The sequence below is a fragment of the Ictalurus punctatus genome, chromosome 9, assembly GCF_001660625.3.
Source record: "Ictalurus punctatus breed USDA103 chromosome 9, Coco_2.0, whole genome shotgun sequence".
Classification (NCBI taxonomy): domain Eukaryota; kingdom Metazoa; phylum Chordata; class Actinopteri; order Siluriformes; family Ictaluridae; genus Ictalurus; species Ictalurus punctatus.
In genome coordinates this window covers 18,098,562-18,120,681 of record NC_030424.2, presented here as the reverse complement: position 1 = coordinate 18,120,681, position 22,120 = coordinate 18,098,562, and the positions used below count along the sequence as shown (strand labels likewise).

The 22,120-nt window shown below is 36.4% G+C and overlaps 2 protein-coding genes across 4 annotated transcripts in view; one reads left to right on the top strand and one right to left on the bottom strand.

The window, feature by feature from the left end:
* The window catches only part of mipol1 (mirror-image polydactyly 1), a 49,721-nt gene extending 48,019 nt beyond the window's left edge, over positions 1 to 1,702 (top strand). For all 3 annotated transcript variants that reach the window (XM_017476399.2, XM_047157688.2, XM_017476398.3), the window contains one exon: positions 1,191 to 1,702. In XM_017476399.2, the coding sequence (XP_017331888.1) occupies positions 1,191 to 1,257 (67 nt within the window). In that variant the 3' untranslated portion in view covers positions 1,258 to 1,702. The remainder of the gene's footprint in view (positions 1 to 1,190) is intronic.
* A 4,986-nt stretch (positions 1,703 to 6,688) lies between these two features.
* foxa1 (forkhead box A1) lies at positions 6,689 to 9,603 on the bottom strand. Its single transcript, XM_017476396.3, has 2 exons — positions 9,368 to 9,603; positions 6,689 to 8,410 (listed from the first exon to the last, which is right to left on the bottom strand). Exons 1-2 carry the CDS (start codon positions 9,437 to 9,439, stop codon positions 7,166 to 7,168), a joined length of 1,317 nt encoding a protein of 438 aa, XP_017331885.1. The 5' UTR covers positions 9,440 to 9,603; the 3' UTR covers positions 6,689 to 7,165.
* Between the last annotated feature and the right edge of the window lie 12,517 nt (positions 9,604 to 22,120).

The following is a 22,120-nucleotide window of genomic DNA, read 5'->3' as shown; positions in this document are numbered from 1 at the left end:
AATGAGGAATAAAGCTAGTTTCTATGTTACTCTGTATACTTGTGTTCAGTTCATGCAGCTGACATATGCAAGTCTTGTCTTTAGAAAGAGTGACCTTTTATGAATATTAGTCAGTGTTTTAGTGCTGTTTTCCCCATCCTTAGTCGATGTACCATTTCTTAGGCAAGTTTTATTTGTCCATGTATGCAAACACGTACATGGAGTGTATACTCACGGATTGTTTCAATGCCTGTATCCATGCTCAAATCTCCTGGGTGGAGAAAACAGGTGTAGCTGCTGAAGAAACAAGGCTTGGGTCAGACCACTCCCATATGCTCCTGATAAGCAAGCTGAGTAGCCATTCCAAACACAGCCGATTTTATTAGTTTCCTACTCTAACACTTTGCTTGTTATTGGAAGTTGATCTACCTGCCAGAAATCGTTATAGAAACCAAATTCAGCTGCTTGATAAGTATATGCCAGAATACTTTGTTTAAGAGGAACACAAACAAATTTGAAACTGACCACTGACCTCAGAGAAAGTTTTGGATTATTTTCCACCAGAAAATGTATTTATTCATCTTGCTGAGACAACTTCATGTTTGAAAAGATGCATTTGTTTCTATACATTTCTATGACATTTCTTCTGTAGTACTTTGTATATTATTTGTTAATTATAGTATGCAATGCCCAAAATGTGATGCCAAGATTGCTTTAATTGTTTGTTTATTTTTTTTTTAATTATTATTAAGTTTATTTCATGTCTTTACCTCAGAATCCATTTTCTAGAAAAAGTTATTTGGAAATTTAAGGGAAGTGGAGCAGCAGTGCTATCACTCCTCACTACACCAAATACTAAAGCAAACTTTACTTTTTCACTTTGAGTGTACCCTATATACAGCATTAAGCCACTGAACCTACTACATACCTTTTAGTCTGAGGTCAGAATTGAGGAGAATTTTAAAATATTTTTTAAATATTACATATGACACCCTTTTTGAGAACTGCCTGTGTCCCCATTTCATTCTCCACATACAAGACTAAATATTTGTTAAATATTACATATGACACTCTCTTTGAGAACTGCCTGTGTCCCCATTTCATTCTCCACATACAAGACTACGGTAGTGTCAGTAAGAACACCAATTCAGTTAAGACTTTTTCCATTTATCTTTTACTCTCTATCTCTTTCTCTCGCTCTCTCGCTGCAGGCTAGAACGGTTGGTAGACGTCCTGAGGAAGAAGGTGGGCACAGGCAGTGTCCGTACTGTGATCTGACTGGCCGGTGGGTGATTGGAGCAGACGGCCACATCTGGTGACCAGGCTGCTGTGTTTAACTCTGAGCAAACAGCCGAAGCCCTTCCTGGGCAAACACGGACTGGAAGTGCTGCTTGCTCTCACCCCCAGCCCTTCACTCCCTTCTCATAACCTTCATACACTCTTTCTCACTGTTACAGTCTCTGATTGATGCTACTGTAACCAGCCATTTTATCCCAACTGTGTCTTTGAAGTGTGATTTTTTTTAAAAAAAATTTTTATGCCTTGATTTGAACAATGTGTTCAGTGTCCAAGGATCTGGCTACCCTAATGAGGTCTTTTACTTCTGAAATATAAAATGTTTAGCTGGCCTGTTTTGTGTATTAAATGGTTTACAGAGTAATATCAGATGAACCAGGCAAGTGTTGGGTATTTTTCAGCAATAAATAAAGGGACCTTGATTTCATGTCTGTGCTTTATTAGATTTGACAACTAAGAAAATATATAAGGCTGTTTATTTTGTAAATATAATTGAATTTTTTTTCTGAAAGCTTTTTTTTTTTTTTAAAGAAATATTAAAATATTTGTAAAGTATGAGTTGTGAGTATAAAAAGCAGCCTTGTGATGATAAATGTCAGACAGAGGAGGAAGTTATCGGCAGATTTACGGCCGCTCACCACACCACAGGTTTTCTTAAACCCTGTCTGCTCCTGATAGTGGACATTCGCCATATTATCTGATTTGTTGTTTTTTTTCATTAGCTGACATTATCTATTTCAAATGAGAATAAATGCTAATGTTTTCAGTCTTTTAAACTGATATAACTGACATGGTTTACACAACAATCATTACCATCTTAATCTATTGTAAGTTTTTTTCTCTCATTTATTTATAACCAATAATAATAATAATAATAATAATAATAATAATAATAATAATAATAATAGGCCTACTAGTCACGCAGCGGTGTGAAAAGTAATATGGAAATTATTTTTATCTACCGAATCTGTATTCATCTCACGCAACAAACGTTTTCTTAAAAACCATAAAATTACTTTGATAATGCTCATTTTGGGCTAATGTTAAGGTCTCTCATAGACAGACATGGCACCGGTGATGCGCATCTGAAGCCGTGCCACTGGCTCCTCTTCATTAAGCAAGGCCTTTGTGATAAATTTGATGATAAGAAAACAGCTGAATTTTCATTCATTTGAAGAAAAGAAAAACAATTCTGAGTCGGAGCCTCTCTCTTTTTTTTCCTCATGGACACATTTACAATGTACAAACATAAGCAGATCAAACAGATCCCTCGACTCCTGCCGAAAACTAATTACTAAACAATTCTATCGAGATGGTTTACATTCCTGGTATTGACGGGATGCCCCTCATGAGCCCCCGCCAGTCCTCTCCATCCTTCATCTGAGGTGGCCGGTGTCGCAGGGGCCCGTGTGTGTTTTTGAGCATGATCGATTATGTCCTCAGAAACATGTTGCATGGCCCGTTGGTCGGAGAGACAGAATAAAGACAGGAGGAAGTGTGGAGCTCCTGTTCTCCTGTCGCTGGGACGCGCGCGGAGATTCTCGCGCTCCGGTTACCTTGGAGATGCCACAAGCCGGGAATCCCCGCTTCGGATCTCACTCATCCCTCTCCCACAGCTCTCTCTCATTAAACTGTACAACTTTTCGTTTTCCCTTTAATACGAACAGAAAGTTAGAACAATGTGATGTTTATGTTTGAGCAGAATCTGCGTTAGAATCAGGTTAGACATGAGCCCAGGCTTTTACACTGCGGTGGTGTTGAGTCTCTGTGCGGAGGCTCGCGCCCGTGTTTATTGGGGTGGAACTAAAGGCAATCCCGATTATCCTCCCTAAAATCGGTAGTATGATGACCGGACTACAAAACAAGTTTTTATACGCTTTAATTAAAACCGTGTTTCGACAGCCTATGCTGAATGACCCTCAGAGAAAAGAGTGACTGATCCCGTTGCTATAACGACACGAAAGATTTCAAGCCTTTCTCTTTTTTAATCCCACCTCCTATTTTCAGTCAGACATTGCAGGTCACTTATAGTCTGCTGCCCATTACCTGAAATTAAAACACTGGCTCATTTGCACTGGGACAGACGAATGAGCAAAGATTTGATTTTTTTTTTATTATTATTTCTTACTTTCTCAGTCATTTTAGTTGGTGGTGCGCAACAAAATGTGATGTGTCTGATTATGTGATTTAACTCAGTGACGCTTCTTCAGCTTTCCTGCTAAAACCTGGACAGGTCTGATAAACCTCAGTGGCCATTTGGCTCTTTGTATCGCCTAACATGCTGTCTATCTTATACACAGTTTAAAATATTTTTGCTCTTGATTATTTATTTATTTATTATTATTTATTTATTTTTTTAACATATAAGGCTACAAAAAATAAATAAAATACAACAATTTTAAATATTACATTATAAATATAAAATAAAAGAATTTCGTTGTTGTTTGCGAATTTCAGTTGGCTAATGAGCACAGAATAGACAGATCTCATGAACGCCAGAGAGAAGACCACCAACCTGACATGGCTGATGCATATTAGGGGGCCACAAAGCCCTAATAAACTTCTCCCGTATAAAATGTAATGGAAAACCAGCTGCTTCTAAAGCTGATTTCGGATAGGATCTCTCCCTCTTCTCCCTCGCCCTTTGAAAGCTTCTTTCATTTGTGTGTGATTCTGGAGGGGTAATGCTTTGCTCTTTTCGTTGGCCAAGCACAATTGTGTTATTGGAGATAATTAATTCAATCCCCATCAAAAGGTATTAGAAGCGCCTTGGCCCTGTAGTGGCTTTCTAAACTAAGAATGAAAAGACGGAGAAGAAAGGTCTACGGGTAAACCCGCTGATGGCCGCTTCTGAAGTAAAGGGCCCTGCGCATTGTCGCCCAAATTTTTGTCCATAAGGCTGAAGAAAGCTCCACATCTTTTGATGGGGGAACGAGAAATGCCACATGAGTTGGAAAACAAGGCGCTACTGAACTCTCCGTCCTGAACACTGCCTGCTGATAACATATGTTACGCATTAATAAAGCCTGATCGCCTTCACTGAGTGCACTTCTGTATGGAGGAAGTAAGAGAAGGAATAATTGTATAATATTACAAATTTATAATATGGAATTTTAAAACAAAGGTCATTTAGTCTGATAAAACGACTACTACTACCACTACTGCCAATAATAATAATAATAATAATAATAATAATAATAATAATGATAATAATAATAATTATTATTATTATAGTAATAATAATAATAACAACAATAATAATACTATGCTTGTATTATTATTATTAATAATAATAATAATAATAATAATTATTATTATTATTATTAATTTATTATTGTTGTTGTTGTTGTTGTTGTTGATTTTATCATAGACCTTACGATACAACTTACGTACATAATCAGTGATGTTATTATTGTAGTCTATGTCCATGTTTAAATAAAATTTACGGAATAACACAAAGTAGTGTTTATACACTGCATGACATTTTTTCCCTTAAAAATCGTACATCAATGTCTCACATTTTTGTTTTAAAATCGCAAATAATAATTATGTAGGCAGGAGTTTGCTCAGATGACCACAACACAAATATAGGCTATAGTAAAATTAAATCTAATTTTTGTGCCAAACTTCTTGAGTATTAACTAACTTTTCACTTACAGAAAGTGTTGTTTACGCGCTCATCCGAACCGTTTGGGCAAAATGATTGAACTGCAAAATTTCTTTATTTTCTCCCAACATTCATGCTTTCCAATATATGCAAAAACATTTATGGCAACCATTTTATAATAAGAGACATGTGAATATTTACAATTCAAGAAGCTATAGATAGAGTGTAAATATTCATACATGGAATATTTCACTTTGATGAAGCAAGCTACAGTGTGTATCTTTAATGTATGTGCTCTGTTAATTATAAAATTGATATATGGAATAAATATGTTTGCTAAATGTTGACAACCATCAATACCTAAAACGATCACCTAAATGAACTGATCGAACAAATGTACAAAGATTACTAGTGTACTAGAACACATTTGTCCTGTTATTGCTGTAGTAGTCTAATTGTAGTTATTCTAAGACTAAGAAGACGTAGTGGGTGACATGCATTTTGGTTGTCCTTATAATAATATAATTAAATTACACACTTAAAAAAAAATCTGTAAATCCGATGATTGTTTCATTTGTTATAAGTGTTCAAAATCACTTATATCATTTAACACATGCCATTGCATTTGAGAATTTTTAAGCAACATGAAATGCTATCATCCCGCTTTGTCGCTCCATTACAGCGCATCATTTAAATTAAAATTTTCTCCATTGTTCTGGTCTTATCTTCTCCCTCTTAAAATTATTTTATATAGTTCAGGTCTCTATGGCTCTCAGGAGCTTATCAGCAATTACTTAATATCTTTATAACCTTTAATTTAAGATTGGTTTATCAACAACTAGGCCGGTCTATTTTGAATTTAAGTGCTCTGGAGGTAATTTATTGTTTTGACATGTGAAAATGCCTAATAAGTAAATGCATAAATGAACACTGGTTTTATAAATTAAAAAAAAAAAATCACTGATGATTACGTGTGTAAATTATTTATCTTTCCGGGACGCTTTTTCGGCATCACGACCGCTTCACGTGCCCTTTTGGCTACCGACGCGTAAATAAAAATTTTCCACTTTATTTAAGCGTCAGGGTCTATTGCACGATGATTAAACGAATTTCATGGTTAGTCAGCCAAAATGCGTGTCTACAAAATACCACGATCAAAGTAAAATCTGTTCAGGTTCACGCGCCCGTCATGTAGGTTACGCTTGACAAAAAGATGATTTGGCCTCCCTATGATATTGTTAAAAATCCCATTTAAAGAGCGAGCAGAGCTTTTATGGAGAGAAGCTTTGAGGCTGCGCTTGTGTTAGACTTGGATTTTCTCTTGGTCTTTTACCAACACAAAGTCAAATCACACAGACTCGGCCAATGTGCACTTGTGTGTGCAGAAACCTAATCAGAGAAATGGTTTAACAGCTATAATGTTCATTTATTTGTGTTTTTATTACTATTGTGATTTGTGAATTATGTTTAGGATTACTTTATAGTTATGCTATTTTTTTTAACGCGTGTAAAAAAGGGCCTTGCACTTGCTATTATTTGTCGCATATTCCTAATGACCAAACTGAACCTTGGTGCTCCGACCATTAAAAAAGGGGTAAAAATCCAAATCAAAACAGACAATAATTAAACACCAATAAAATAAATAAAACGGCACATATAGGTTCGAATTGCGCCATAACATTTCCTAAAACCTTGCATAATACCCTGGGAAATGAAACAGCATCACCGACTCCTCCAAATATATTTTGGGCAAATTATGCAGGAGCTTCTAAACATAAACATGCAACGAAACACTAACTGGCGTAATTAGGAAATAACGTGTTTTATTCGCAATTCATTTTCATGTTTGATTAACTTATTTCAGTACAAGTTTTGGATTAAAGTGTTTTCATCAAACGAGGTAAATAAAAACCCAAAAACAACAAGTAAAATGACAACATCCAAATACATCTGCAACAGACAGTTATTTTGCTTTTTACCTGCAGCACACATTCCACAAGACCACAACTGACCTTCATTTGTACACATTGTAACACATCGGACATATTGGTTTGAGGGGAGTACATTATTTTACAAGCTCAAAATCGTTTTAAATACACTAGCAATTATTGAAAGGTGGGTAATACAATCATTCAGGGAAACACTTTACAATATTTTATTATACACATACACATTATTATACTTTAAAGCAACAGTCTTTAATGCACAGGGTGCATGCAAAAAAAAATAATAATAAAGTTTATCTGTCAGCAATTGTTGAGTGCAGTAAATTATAAGACCAAACTAAGAAGTGTTAAGAACTGGCCTTGAATACACACCTTGGTAGTAAGACGCCTCTAAAGCCGAGGGGTCCATGCTCGCTCTCCCAGCCATAGAAGCGCTGCCGAGAGGCAGGCTGGAAGACATACCTGAGCCATAAGATGAATATTGCAACGCTTGTTCATATGCTTTCAAGTCCAGTTTGTGTTGTTGCTCCGAGGAGGACATTAAATTATTGATGGAAAACGGGTGGTTGAAAGAGTAATGGGGGTCTCCCTTTAGGTGCAGCTGAGACTCGTGGGCCATAGAGTGAGGGGGCAGAGGGAGAGAGGAGAGAGATGTGGCTGAGTTGGCCACGGGGTGTATCTGTGGGCCATTGCTCTTTAGTTCAGAGTTGCTACTACCATTTCTGTGGTCCAAGTTCTGAGGGCTTGATGACTGGTTTGCGCTGGTTATTGAGTTGGAGTCCACGGGTCCAGTCTTTGTGTTTGTGCTGTCACTTGAGGGAGAGCCTGACCCGTTCTGCTCTTTCCTTCCATCTGGCCCTTTACTTCCGACAAGCTTTTTCTCACATTTGAAACGCTTCTGTCTGCGGAGGTAACAGCCATTCTCAAACATATTTCCAGAGTCAGGGTGCAGGGTCCAGTATGAGCCTTTTCCCGGCTTATCTGGTGATCTGGACACTTTGACAAAGCAGTCATTGAAAGACAGCGAATGTCTGATGGAGTTTTGCCACCTTTGTTGGTTTTGACGGTAGTATGGAAAAAGATCCATTATCCACTGATAGATCTCACTAAGAGTGAGCATCTTGCTGGGTGACTGCTGGATAGCCATAGTGATAAGTGATATGTAAGAGTATGGAGGCTTGGCGTGCGGATAACTTCTCCTAAAAGTCTTGTTGTCCCGCGCCCTGTTAAGGTTAGGTTGGGCGTATGTCATGGGGCTCATAGTGGGGCTGATGCTTGAGTAAGGGTTCAGTGCGTTCATAGAAGTGTGTTGAGCTGAAATTGCATTCATATTTGTGGGACTAAGCGCGGTGCCCATGGACGATACCCCGCCACCCATTCCGTTCATTGCGCTGCTTGCGCTCGACTGCATCCCCGCCATAGTTCCTGGGCTTAGTCCAGCGCCGAGAGCAGGGTTCGCATAGGACATGTTAAAAGAACTAGAGGTCATATTCCCATTGGTGGACATACTCATATAACTGTTCATACTGTTCATGGATGTCAGTCCAGCATTCATGCTGCTGTTCGTCATGGGCGAATAGACCTGAAATAAAACGAAACATACACTTTATTATTTAATAGGCAATTTTGAGATTTTAAATTTGTCGGTTCTTTGAGAGAAAAAAAATCATCCTATGAAACTCGAAAAGACAGGCGCAAACGCGTGTATATTTTACACGAACTTTAATCTTTACTCAATATTTACTTAGATTATGTAGATTGTTCCACTACACAGACGAAAAAAATGCTTTACAATAAACAAACATGATGACCAATAAAACAAACAAAACAGGAAATATCAGTAGTACACCAGGATTTTTAGTGATAATAATGTAATGTCATATAATTTATGCTTTTCAGCCTCATCAAATACAACAAGAAAGTAAGTATGCAAGTAAGTGAGCATGTAAGTAAATAAATAAACAAACAAATAAATAAATAAGGATTCAAAAGATATAATATAATTGTACGTATTTTTAAATTTACTATAGAAACGTAATGTTCAGTATTATTTAATAATTGACGTTCAAACGTGTTTTAATTTTTTTTGTTCTTCAGAATATCAGAATATTATTAACGAATAGCATATATATATATATATATATATATATATATATATATATATATATATATATATATATATATTTGTTTTTAGATTCACGTAAAATCCTATTTAAATACATTTAAAACTAGCACATTTCCAGTATGATATCATTGAGCAGTAAGGCACGGCGGATCGGCGGATCACACCGGGAACACTACCGCCACCATGCGGGACAACCTGCCTCAGGTAGCTTTACATTCAAATATATCAACATTTTCATTTTTAGGGCTACCAATTGATCTTAAGAAAGTGATCAAGAAAGAAACCTCGCCTATATTTTTCCACCGTCGCGTAGGCCTATGTCCAAATTTTCGTATGCTTAAGTTAAAGGTAAATAGTTTTTAAAACTATTTCACACGTCACTCACGCTGAAATACTCATTATAATCGTACAAACCTCCTGTGCATCGGTATAATAGCTACTCCAGTCAGGAGTTTCGTGTCCTTCCATTTTCACTGCGCCCAGCATTACGGTGGAAATGTGCAGTTCGTCAACATGCAGGACCCAGACCTGGGCTTTTCACAGATTGTTCCAGCAGACGGTGTGCAGTCAGTGGTGAGGGTTTTAACGCGACGTTGTTGGATAAAGTGAGGAACAGTCGCGAGCGCCGTGACTTGAGCGCGCTGTGGATCTTCCCTCGCTGTTACGTAGAGAGCGGTACAGCCCACTGACATGGCCTCATTTGCCTATCCGCCTTAACCAACTAACACCTGAAGAGTCCTTGCCGATATGGGATAGAAATCGTTGTCGTCTAAGTTTATAACCAAAACAACATTCATCTACATTTACCCTAGGTGAAGAAATAGAAAGTAGAATAGAAACTAACACACTAACACATAAGCGCTCTAAAAGCCATAAGCCACATTTAAAACGAGACTAACCATAACTCAAGTATACGGACTATTTATTATTTATTTTTTTATAAACAGCAATCTTTCATTATGTAATGCTCATGTAGTAATAGACATATTTATATTTAAAATAAAAAAAAAGAACAAGAAAAACGCAGTATTATGCTCAGTGATGTGCATGAGGGTAATTTAGAGTGACCTATACAGTATAAAGTTGAAAGAGCTCGTGCAGCACACTCCCTCCCCACGCGCTCGCAGAGAAATACAGCGCTGCACTTCCCACTGTACACCTGTTAATGAGCGAATAACAACACTGATCAGCCACTTACACCGGATTATCTCCGAGTGATCTCTAACATAATTGCAGCACAAATCGATTTTTCACGGGGCGAAATGAAAGGACTCTTGAAGCAGAGCAGTTAATAGTTTTTTGACAGAGAGAGAGAGAGAGAGAGAGAGAGAGAGAGAGAGAGAGAGAGATCACATACGAAATAAAGACTGAGCCATTAAGAACGACATTTCCCGTCATTAATGTAAACGCCTGCTAAAATGACTGCCAAGTGTTGCGTGTTGAAGCAATGCTGTTTAGTTGGACTTATTTGCACATGTGTACTGTTTACGTCAATACACACTGCATTTTATTTAGACATAGGCCATTTTTTTCTTCCATGATTTCATGATTTTTATGTGTTTACACATTTTTGCATTTGTTATAGGCCTACGTCACATACACATATCATATAGGCCTATTTGCCAGCAGTATATGCCACAAACAACGCAAGTGAAAAAGGTCAATTATTAAATGCACATCGAGGAATATAGCAATTATTAGTTAATAATGATTACAAATTCTTATTAAATGAACACACATGCCATTGCAGAGTAATACTGAAAGTCTGAAACTGTAGGTTTTGAAACGCGAGGCAATGATCATTTGTACAATGCAGTTAGATTGTTGTTGTATATCTAAAGAGTGTACACAAATTGAAAGGTTGGTTTACACAAGGCTATGACCTAAGATTAGTTGTATGTTTAGCATGTGAGCATGTAGCCTACCTAATTTATGTGAGTTACAGTAAGTTTGGGCCGACGGCGAGGTACTGAGAGAAACAGTTTTAATGGCGAAGTTTATGTGACCCACACAAAAGCTACCTAGCCATCTTAGCTAGTAATGAATGATTCTAACAGAAGAATATATATAACTGTTCGTTTCTGATGTTACTATAAGCGTACAGTATACTGTTAATAAAATAATATTTTCATGAGTGAAAATAGTGTTACACATATATTTACACAGAAACTGCATGCAGCCTCTACACACATGCTTCCGAAAGTGGGGTCTTTGGAGTCACAGATCTCAACAAATGGTCGGCGATTTATACAGACATACACACACGCACATATACATACACACACACACACACACACACACACACACACACACTTTATTTTATGACCTGTATAATCAAGTCAGTACAGAATAACATTTTAGAGTCCCAAACATTAGTTTTCAAGCACAAATTAAATGTTACAGATAAATATTTGTATGTCGTTAAAGAAAGAAGCATAGTTACGTAAAAGACACTTTTCAGACAAAAAAACACAATGAAGGCTGCTGGGTTTTGCGGCAAAAATAAGAAGCAAGTGTGACAGTCAAAGTCTCCAGAAGAACTGTAGCTGGTTCTGCAAGATGCTCAATAAAACTTTCAGCTAATCCCCTTAAACTGCATTAAACTGCATTCATTGTACCGGAGACTACCTTTTTTATTTTCATTTTCATTAAAAAAAATTTTTGTCCTACCAAATATTGACTTTGTTTCATTTACTACTGTTTACTGCTCTTTGCTGTATTTTTTAAATGGGGAAACATTTAATTTCATTATTTTGAAGGCATCTTTCTACAGCATGTCTTTGCATGTGCCTAAAACTTATATTAAAAAACAAATCTCACATCACCTAGATCTGATGTGACTGGTGCCAGTACTGGTTACAGTATAAGTGGTTCAAATGTGAAACAGTATTTGCAACTATTTTTCTTATTTTGCTTGTGTACACAAACATTCAGTTAGGAAGTCCTGTTTAATACCTGGTTGTATGCATTTAAAAGGACATCCTGAAAGCTGATACTTATCTTATCCAAAATCTGTTGCCAGGACATTCTGACAGTTGTTTCTGTTTATTCTGTGGGCTGTTCACCTCCAACGCATAATGTGAAATGTATGTATGTTGAATTTAAATCAGGTGATTCTTCATGGTAGTAGTAGACAGTGGATAGTATTACAGCCCCAGTGTTCATGGTTTTCTCCGAGTTCTCCAGTTTCCCTCCACTGTAAAAAAAAACATGCAAGTAGCTGAATTAGTTACACTAAAATTACACCTAGGTGTGAATGTGTGTGTGTGTGCTGGGATGCATTCCCCTACCTTACGCTCAGCATTCCAGGGATAAGCTCCAGACCTGAAGATTACTGAAGATGAAGGAATTGTTCATCTTGTCAACCTTTTTCTTTTCAACATTATAAATACTTTTGAGAAATATATACAACTGTTAACTTTTCTCTTGTTGGCTTAATTGTGTCAACAACTAGCAAGGCAAGTGATCAAGTGCAACCTGTATCCTAAGATATTCACCACATACAGTGCCCTCCACTAATATTGTCACCTTTGGTAAATATGAGCAAAGAAGGCTGTGGAAAATTGTCTTTATTGTTTAAACTTTTGATCTTTTGTTAAAAAAAATCACAAAAATGCTATTGAAACCCAAGAAAACTCGTGGGGTGAACTGAAGAAGAGAGTCCACCAGCATGGACCTTGAACTTTGAAGGATCTGGAGATATTCTGTATGGAGGAATGGTATCAGATTCCTTGCCATGTGTTCTCCAACCTCATCAGGCATTATAGGAGCAGACTCAGAGCTGTTATCTTGGCAAAGGGAGGTAGTACAAATTATTGACTAAAAGGGTGCTAATAATTGTTGCACACCTATATTTAACAAAGATGGTTTTTTTTTGGATAAACCTGTGTTTTGTTTGCAATTGTTTGACATCCATGAGAGCAGAGTATTTTTTTTGATATAAAAAAAAACAACAACAAAAGATCAAAAGGTTAAACAATAAAGATAATTTTTCACAGCCTTCTTTGCTCATCAAGGGTGCCTATATCAGTGGAGGGCACCGTACAATACTACCAGTGAATAAAACCAGATCACAACCTGTGTCTGCTGTGTCAATTCTGGATAACTCCAAGCTAACCACCCATCATCATCACTTCCACAGATTGTCTGAAAAACTTGTTTGAAAATGATGGATTCTAAGACATTGATAAAGCCTATAACAGACATAAAAAAACAAAAAACAAACATAAAGTCAGAAGTTCTTGCACAAACAGATCATGTCCAAAATTGTCAATCAATATAATTCAAAGTTGAACAAAATTGATTAACACCCATCAGCATAACGTTCCAAAAACTACCTCGGAGTCTGTATCCCATTCCACTATTTAATAACGGACATTAATTTGACCAGCAGAGGGAGCCACTGAGATGCTAAAGATGTTTAAGAGGAAAACAGGTCACACTGTGATTCAGATTTTTTCACAGCCTCAATGGAAATGAGAAGCTCTTTAATTCATTAAAAAAAAAGAAACGGGCAAAAAAAAAAAATTCCCAAGAGAAGCATGCAGTGATATATTTCTGATAAGAAGGGTGCGTACTGAATGTCACATCATACATGTGTCTCATCTGCAATAAATAATGGCTCATTTTATACTTATAGTAAATTCTTAAGCATTTGACAATTATGTGTTTATTACTTTAGATTTGTTCAGACTATGGTAAACTCGTGAGTCGTATAAGAGTTACTATTAAACTGTACAGTTCATCAGTATATATATATATATATATATATATATATATATATATATATATATATATATATATATATATACATACTACTGAACTGCTAATTCTAACTAATTCTAAATGTGAATTAAAAGTAATTCAGACCTAATAAGTATGTGTCTTATTTGGATGGGTGGAATATTGTAAAATCTACTAAGTAACAGTAGAGTAACTTCTGAGAACGCACTCTGAGTAAAATAAAGTACATCTATTAATTAAAAAACATATCTCAAAATACTTTTCAGTTTCTTAAATATTATTAGAACTATTAATAATATTTCAATGTTCAATTTAATCACATTCGTAATGAATGTCCCTTTTTTAAATCACTGTTCTGTCAGAGAGAATAGGAACCAAAAAGAAATCTAGCAGCATTTTTTTTTGTCAAAAATGTTGTCAAGCCTCTAATTCTAATGTATGTTTATAAACATAAACATTGAATACAAATATGTAAAAAAAATTTAATACATATGTAACAACATCTCATAAATAAGCCCAGAATGTGTTTCACCGAAGCTTAAATGTTTAACTACATTTACACAATATACTGTATGTTAACATAATAAATGATAAAACGGAATCCTACCTCTATATAATTCTTCAAATTGAAGAATGAATTATTGAATGCTTATATTCCAGTCTTTGGAGGGCAGAGCTAACATGGCATGAATATCCTGTTACCACTATTGGTCTTTATTCAAAAAGGACTTTTCTCCAGACATACCTTCAAAATCTCCATGATCAGTAGTTACCACCAACATTTGAATCTTCTTTATAATGACCTCAATGATAGAAATTGTACCACTGACATGTGGTGACTAACTCTGATCATTATTTATTAATGGTTACTGACAGTTATAACTCTGACAGGCTCAAATTATCAGCTGGATTTTACTGAACTGTCTAGTTACTGTCTACCTAAGACATAGAGGAAATGGTCAGTACATGATAGTCAACATTACAGAAGAGATAGATTGTTGAGAGCCTCTGCTAGAGGCTCTGTTAGAAAGCCATAAGATAGATGTGCAATTTCCATGAACAGATCCACAGCTCAGCTCTGAGCCTCAAAGTCTTTAAAGTCTCCCCTCTCTGGTAAAGCTACTATATGTGAAATAGAGAAAGCTGACAGCTTTACTAATCTTGCCATGAGAAGCAAATTCATATTTCATTTGCAACACTCTTCAAGCTATAATTTCCTCCAATAAAATCTAAAATATTAATAGTTTTAATTTGCTTTTGTGGTGTCTGATGTCTGATGTGGATTAATGGGCGATTTAAAGGTGTCTGCTGTGAGTTTATTGAAGGTTCGAAGGGGTGTCCAGAAGAAGTCATGTTCTTTTGCGACCTGGACATCTAGCACAGAGTACAGTGTCCTCCAAAAGTATTGCCACCCTTCATAGAAATGATCAAAAGAGGATTGTACATAATTAACATTAATAACCAATTAACAAATGTTCCACTAAAGCAATGAGAAACTTTATTCCGCATTTTTCTGACAATTTTTAAAAAACTTAAAAAAAAATATATATTTTCACTCAAAAATGTATGTGCCAAATTAGTGACTTGCATTTACTTATATTTTAAGTAAATGCAAACAAATTGCCATTCTTGTAAAACCTTTTTTTACTTTTCATTTGCTCAAGTCCCCAGGAATTATGTTGTTGCCATGTCCTGTTTCACTGGTCTATAAATAAAAGGTTGTGCACATATAAATTCCTTTGTCATTCATGACCTTGGGGAAAAATATAAATAAATTTCAGTGCAAAAGAAAAAGTTGGTTGTTCACCTGCACAAATCAAATAATGAATATAAAAAAATACCATTAGGTCCATAAGAAAAGTTCATGGTCCATAACAAAAGTTCCACATGAATTGTAATTTTGCCAAAAAAATCACCAGGAATTAGACCCATGAAAACACTGTCTAACACACAGAGAAGGATGGTGAAGGAGGGGAAAAGAGTCCAAAGATTTTTAGACTGGCAGAGTTTAGTTGATTCTTGAGATTCTCAAGTTTAAAAAGCAGCTGTTGAACATCACTTTCAAGCTGTTTGCAAGAAAGAAGCTCTTCTTGAGAGCATCTGACAAACATTCAGCACCTAAACTAAAACTACAGTTGGCATCATATGTTGTGGCCAGATGATACCAAATTCAAAAGTTTTGGTCATGCACACCAACAGCTTAATATAGTGACAGAATAGAACTAGTCCTAATACTCACTGTAAAATATGAAAGCAGACCACTGATGCTATGAATCTATTTTGTGGTTTGTGGTTTAGAGGAGGATGCATCATACATTCTCCTGTTTCAGGATATTTCAGCCAAAAAATCTATTTGCTTTTTGCCAGGAGGTCCAGACTTGGCCATAGTTAGAGCTTTTAAAAAGGTGATAAACCAAACATTCTTCAAAACACAGAAACACAGAAACTGATAAAAATGTATCCTGAAATCCTGTTGTCTAAATTGAAGATTGCATAAACCTAAGAATATAGAGGATATTTAAAAATGTTCTGCATAGAACCAGAGAGGACTGAGATCCCTCTACAAAAGTCTGCAACTTTTCCTGACATTCCAGGAAGAGACTCTACGCTGTTATACTCTCCATGGCAGACATCAAAAAATGAATTTGTTTGTGTTTAATTTGTTTTTGTTTTTTGTTTTTCATGACGGGTGCCAATAATTTTGGGGGCATTGTAAATCTTAACTAGCTATTATAGATATACACTGCCAGTGAAATGTTTTTGAAAACCCTATTAGCTTTTATGTTGAAAAGGACCTCATTTTAAATACACTTGAAAATCTAACCAGTTAATAGGTACACAGTGGTTTTCACACAAGTCCTAAAAGTAGATAAAGAGAACCCAATTAAACAAATGAGACAAAATATTATACTTGATCATTTATTTATTGAGGAAAATGATCCATTATTACATATCTGTGAGTGGCAAAAGTATGTGAAACTCTAGGATTAGCAGTTCATTTGAAGGTGAAATTAGAGTCAGGTGTTTTCAATCAATGGGATGACAATCAGGTGTGAGTGAGCGCCTGTTTATTTAAAGAGCATATAGGAAAATCAGATAATGTTTTAGGTCATATTTATGCAGAAAATTCTAAAGGGGTCACAAACTTTCAAGCAGCATTGTAAGTGAATCAAGAAAAGTTTATTATTAATTCATTTATTATTTGTGAATGTTTAGTGAAGTAATGTGACTTGAGAAAAGTTAGAAATTATTTTGTTTAAACAATCTAATCTAATTTAAAAAGGATAATATCTTTACTTCTTTAATTTATTTAATTAAAAAGCACTTGTAGAACACTACATAATTATCTTTTACATATTGTCTATGTTTATTCTATAGGATTGATAAATTTAACCTTCCAAGTGTGCCGGACTTTAATAAAGCACTTATTTAGAGCCCCGGTAGTATCTGAAAGGGAGCAGTTAATAAGTCCCACAACGTTTTAGGTTTCCTTATTTAATTGCTATTCTGTATTATGCCTGGTCTTTGGCCGTAATAGTGATTGAAAGGAAATTCTCTTATATCATGTACTCTTATATTATGAACTGTATTAAGACACCTTGGATACGGGGAATACTGGGTTATAGTTTCTGTTTGTGTGTCTCTGTGCTATCAAATACCTATGATGAATGTATATATTTAATTACTTCTTTGAATAAGCAGATCAACTGCTATCCTTGATTATAGCTATATCCTTGAAATACACATGTATTTCAGTGTCAACATGACACAGGACTTGTTTTGTATTATGACTATGTGCTGTGTGTTTTGTTTAAATCTGTCTGACACCTGGACCAGTAGAAACCGTCCACGCACTGCTTCTTATCAATGTGTATAAATACTTCTGTTTTGAATGAATAAACCAGAAGTCTCTGTGAACATTCACATGTGTCAGTGTGTGTATTCATTCGGACTCTCCAGGCCTGAACTCTGCTGTAAACCACACTTTCTAGCTCATAGCAGTACAGAACTAAAAGTTAATAGAAGTAATGGTAGAACAGGCTGGTGGAGGTCTGGAAGACTCAGTCTGAGATTTGGGGATTCCTGAGCTATTCTCATATATGGAACTCTAACAGTGACTAAACTGTAATTAAATATAAGAAACTCCAGGTGTTTTGACCCTTAAGCTTGAATTCATGTCTTGTCACATGTTTGTGTACTGTTTTTTGTTTTTTTTCCTCTTCTTTTCTTCTTTCATGCTTTCCCCACTCTTTTATCATGTGGCAAGTACGTACCTCTTCATCGCACAGTATGTCATGTTGCTTGTCTCTCTACTGACAGTGCGTTGAGGGTGGCCTCTGGCTCATATGAAGTCTCATTTTTAGGCACCTGAGGTAGTGACTAGGTTGTCATCATCTCCCTCAGGGCCATTTAAGAGGCACTGACACAGCAAGTCATTACCCTTCACCTCCCACTTCAGCTGAGTGCTGGGTCAGCCTGGAGCCTGCAACCTTGCTTACTCCTCCTCTTAGACGGCTTGTTCATTCAGATCAATTCAGGATTTACTACCTGCCAGTGCAGAAATGGACTCATTCCACTCCCCTTTCTTGAAAATGATCTCTAAAACGAGTGCCTTTTAATGACTAGCTTCCTCCAGTTTTGTGAAGTGTCACTGAAACATTCACTGTTGGATGCAGCTGAGAGGTTTTAAATGAGGGCAAACTGCCTATAGACTAGATAGAGAGCGGGTTGGAAGTTGCCATTATTCCACAGCTTAGGAATGTTTCCTTTCAGAGAAAGCAGCGTCAATGACTTTGGCATGACCTTCCAGGTCTGTCACTGAGGCTTATCCATGCCATATAGAAGTGATAAATCTGTGACATGCCAAAGTAAATAGAGGAATTTGTTGTCAGTGCTGTCAGTGGAGCAGGACGAGGCAACGGGTCCTCTCCTGCCTGACCAGCACAATGAGCCCACACACAGAGGCAGGCACAATTTCACCTTTCCCTGTCTCTAGTTCAAACAATGGTGAGATGTTATGGAGCAGTCAATCTGTGTAAATAGACATATAACTCATCAGCTTAGCTATAGTCCAGAAACAAGTCCCTTTTTAAAGAAACAACAGCAGTTGTCAGAACAAACTCTCTGAAGTATCATAGTATTAATGAATATAAATTGCCGATATCAACTGGCTTTACCACCTACAGCTTCAGAAGTACTGTTTGCACAGTTGATGAAGGATTTTAATCTGAAACATCCTGTTTTGCACACTATGCTTAAAGTTTACCACATATACATGTGGTATATGTGGTAAACATAAACATGAACGTAATTGAGGTCATTTGTGATAATTACCTTTTGTGTTCTACATTATATGAGACTGGTGGATCATTCAATGAATGACATGTTCATAGCAACTCCTCAGTTTCACCAGCAGAGGCCAGCATTCACACGTCTAGCTGTCAAGTCTCACAGGTGCACACGAAGTTGTTTTCATCAGTAGTACTACAGTGCTGTGAAAAAGTATTTCTTCTGTTTTTGTGTATATCTCATTCAAATTTTTTTCAGAAATTAAAACAAAATGAGATAAAACAAATGCAACCTTAGTAAACACAAAATACAGTTTTTAAATGATAATGTTATTTATTGGAACAAAAATGTTATCCAATACCAACTGGACCTGTGTGAAAACATACTTGTCCCTGTAGTTACTAATTCCCCAAATGTATGAATTCTGAAACTGCATTCATAATGAAATTCAGCTGGACTAGACACAACTAGACCTGATTACTGCAAATCCTGTTCAATCAAATCAACACTTAAATAGAACTTTTTCAGCAACATGAAGTTGGTTAAAAGATCTTACACAGTAACACACTATGCCAAAATTGAAAGAAATTCCAGAAATGATGAGGAAGAAGTTGATTGAAAAACATCAGTCTGGAAAGGGTTACAAAGCTGTTTCAAAGGCTCTGGGAAGAAACTGCACTGGCCAAGGAAATGATGCTGTAACTTTTGGTTGCATGTCAGATAAAGGACCAGGGGAGACCACAGCAGTCAATGCACAGGTGTACACTGAAATTCTGGGCACTTTTCTCATTCAATCAATAGAAACTAGGTTTATTGATGATGAAGTCATTTTTCAGGATGATAATGCATTTTGCCACAGAGCAAAGAGTGTTAAAGCTTTTCTTTAGGAAAAGCAGATCAACTCAATAACATCCATCCATCTTCAATCACTTACTCCTTTTCAGGGTCACGGGGGAACCTGGAGCCTATCCCAGGAAGCATCAGGCAGGGTACACCCTGGACAGTCCATCGCAGGGCACAATCACATACACACTCATTCATACACTACAGACACAGCAATCAGCCTACCATGCATATATTTGGACTGGGGGAGGAAACCAGAGGAAACCCCCACAGCATGCAAACTCATGGGAGAACATGCAAACTCCGCGCGCAGTCGAAACGTGCTAACCACTAAGCCACCATGTGCCCCGACTCAATAACATGGCCAGCAAAAATGTTATATTAATGCTGGAAATTAAAAAATTTGATCCATGACAAGGCTCCATCCTGCAAAGCTTCCAACCTCTATTCAAGAAAATTGGAACCAGATTGATGGAGAAAATTGTTTTTCATTAAAGAAGTCCATTCCTCATTCAGGCAGTCATAAAAGCCAGAGGAGTAGCAATAAAGTACTAATTATGATTTTTTTTTGTTGTCTATATTTTTTTCCTCAACATTGAGTGATTCCATAATTTATGGCATAGTTTCTTTAAAACAAAAATCATCTAAGTATTTTAGCAAATAATGTTGCATAACATTAACTTTATCAGGTAAAAAGTTATTTTTTACTTTTTAATTCTTGAGTACATTTACAAGTAGCAGCTTTTTACATTCCACTTGAGTAATTTTTTTGGCTGGATACTTCCAGCTGTATTTGAGTAACACTATTACACATTATCTGTATAGTATATGTTTCATATATGTTTACATAAGTATAATTTCTCAGTACTTTGTCTACCCCTGGTGGACATACGGCTTATAAAGACCCAGTGATCAGTAACCAGTGTATGGGGAAAACAATAGTTTGAGCCAAAATGAAACATTATGGGAAACTGTCATAACCTTTATGAACAATATGAAAAATAAGTCATGTCTGTTTATTATAATAGTTACTGTCTCTGTGGTGTGGGTTGTATCAGGTCACTAGGTGGCATCAGATACACATGCAAGTTCACATAATTGCACGTAAACCGGTGGAATACGACAAAGACTTCTCTTATATAGGGCAGAGTACTGTAGATCCACAGCTCTTCAAAATGTGAAGGCTTCAAACACTCAAAGCACATCTAATCTAGTCCATGAAAGGCTTAAAAAATAGCTGACAAGTTGGTCAGGTGTGATATAGATTTGCAGCATAGGAATCCAATCATGATATACATGATAAGCAAGTAAGCAACAGATTGTGCTGTTTTCTCATCAGTATTCAGACAGTAATATTTAAAATGCATTTAGCCTTTTTTTTCTGTTTCGTTGTTACTAAAAATCTTAAGTATGTAAGTAAAATCTATTTGTATGTCATTATGAAAGTGTTGCTGTGCTACACTGCACACAACTGGATCTTAAAGGTATGGAGAATAGATGATTTGATTGGATATTTATTGGAGAGCACACTAAATCGCACCCCTTTTTACATTTGCGCCACTGTGTGCCACGTCACCCCTCTTCACTGATGGTCACAATGATTCCAAAACTGGGTCTGTATAATGTGCTGATCTTATGCCTTGCTTTTACAGTATGACAGTAAAGTCCCCTATAATTCTTCAGTAAAATAGTTATTTATAGTAAATGCATTAAAGTTTGTTCAGTCAATGGAAAGAAACAAACCCTCATACTTTCACGAAGAAGAATCCAGCAGAAGCTGGGTTATAGATGGCCTGATAATCCACAGATTTAATTTCAGCAGCTGAATGAGGATAAAGTGGAATTGTTTTGGGGAGGGTTGGTGGCAGCCAGAAACTCTATAGCGAAATCCTCTGGTCTATGAGCAGGGAGACATGTTGCTTTCTATCTTGCTACATATCTTTGAAATCCTTTTAACACAGGAATTATTGTCTCATTATGAGTGAGGAGTCTTTCTACAGATGTGGAGGCTTGAGTTGGACTGCCATGTCCTTTGCCATGATGTTTCCAGCTGCTCCAGAGTCTTTTAGTCTTTGAGAATTGATTGTGGCAGTGAATACAATTTGACTGTAACAGTAAGCTGTCAATCACTGAGAATTTCATTTTGTTTAGTAGCTAGTCTGACTTCCACAAATGAAGGTGCATATCATCACAGGGATCTGATCTTAATAAATCATATGAGACAATAATGGTATGTGCTCAGCTGTAACAGCCTTTAAAATCCATCAGACAAGAGATGTATGAACTCCATTT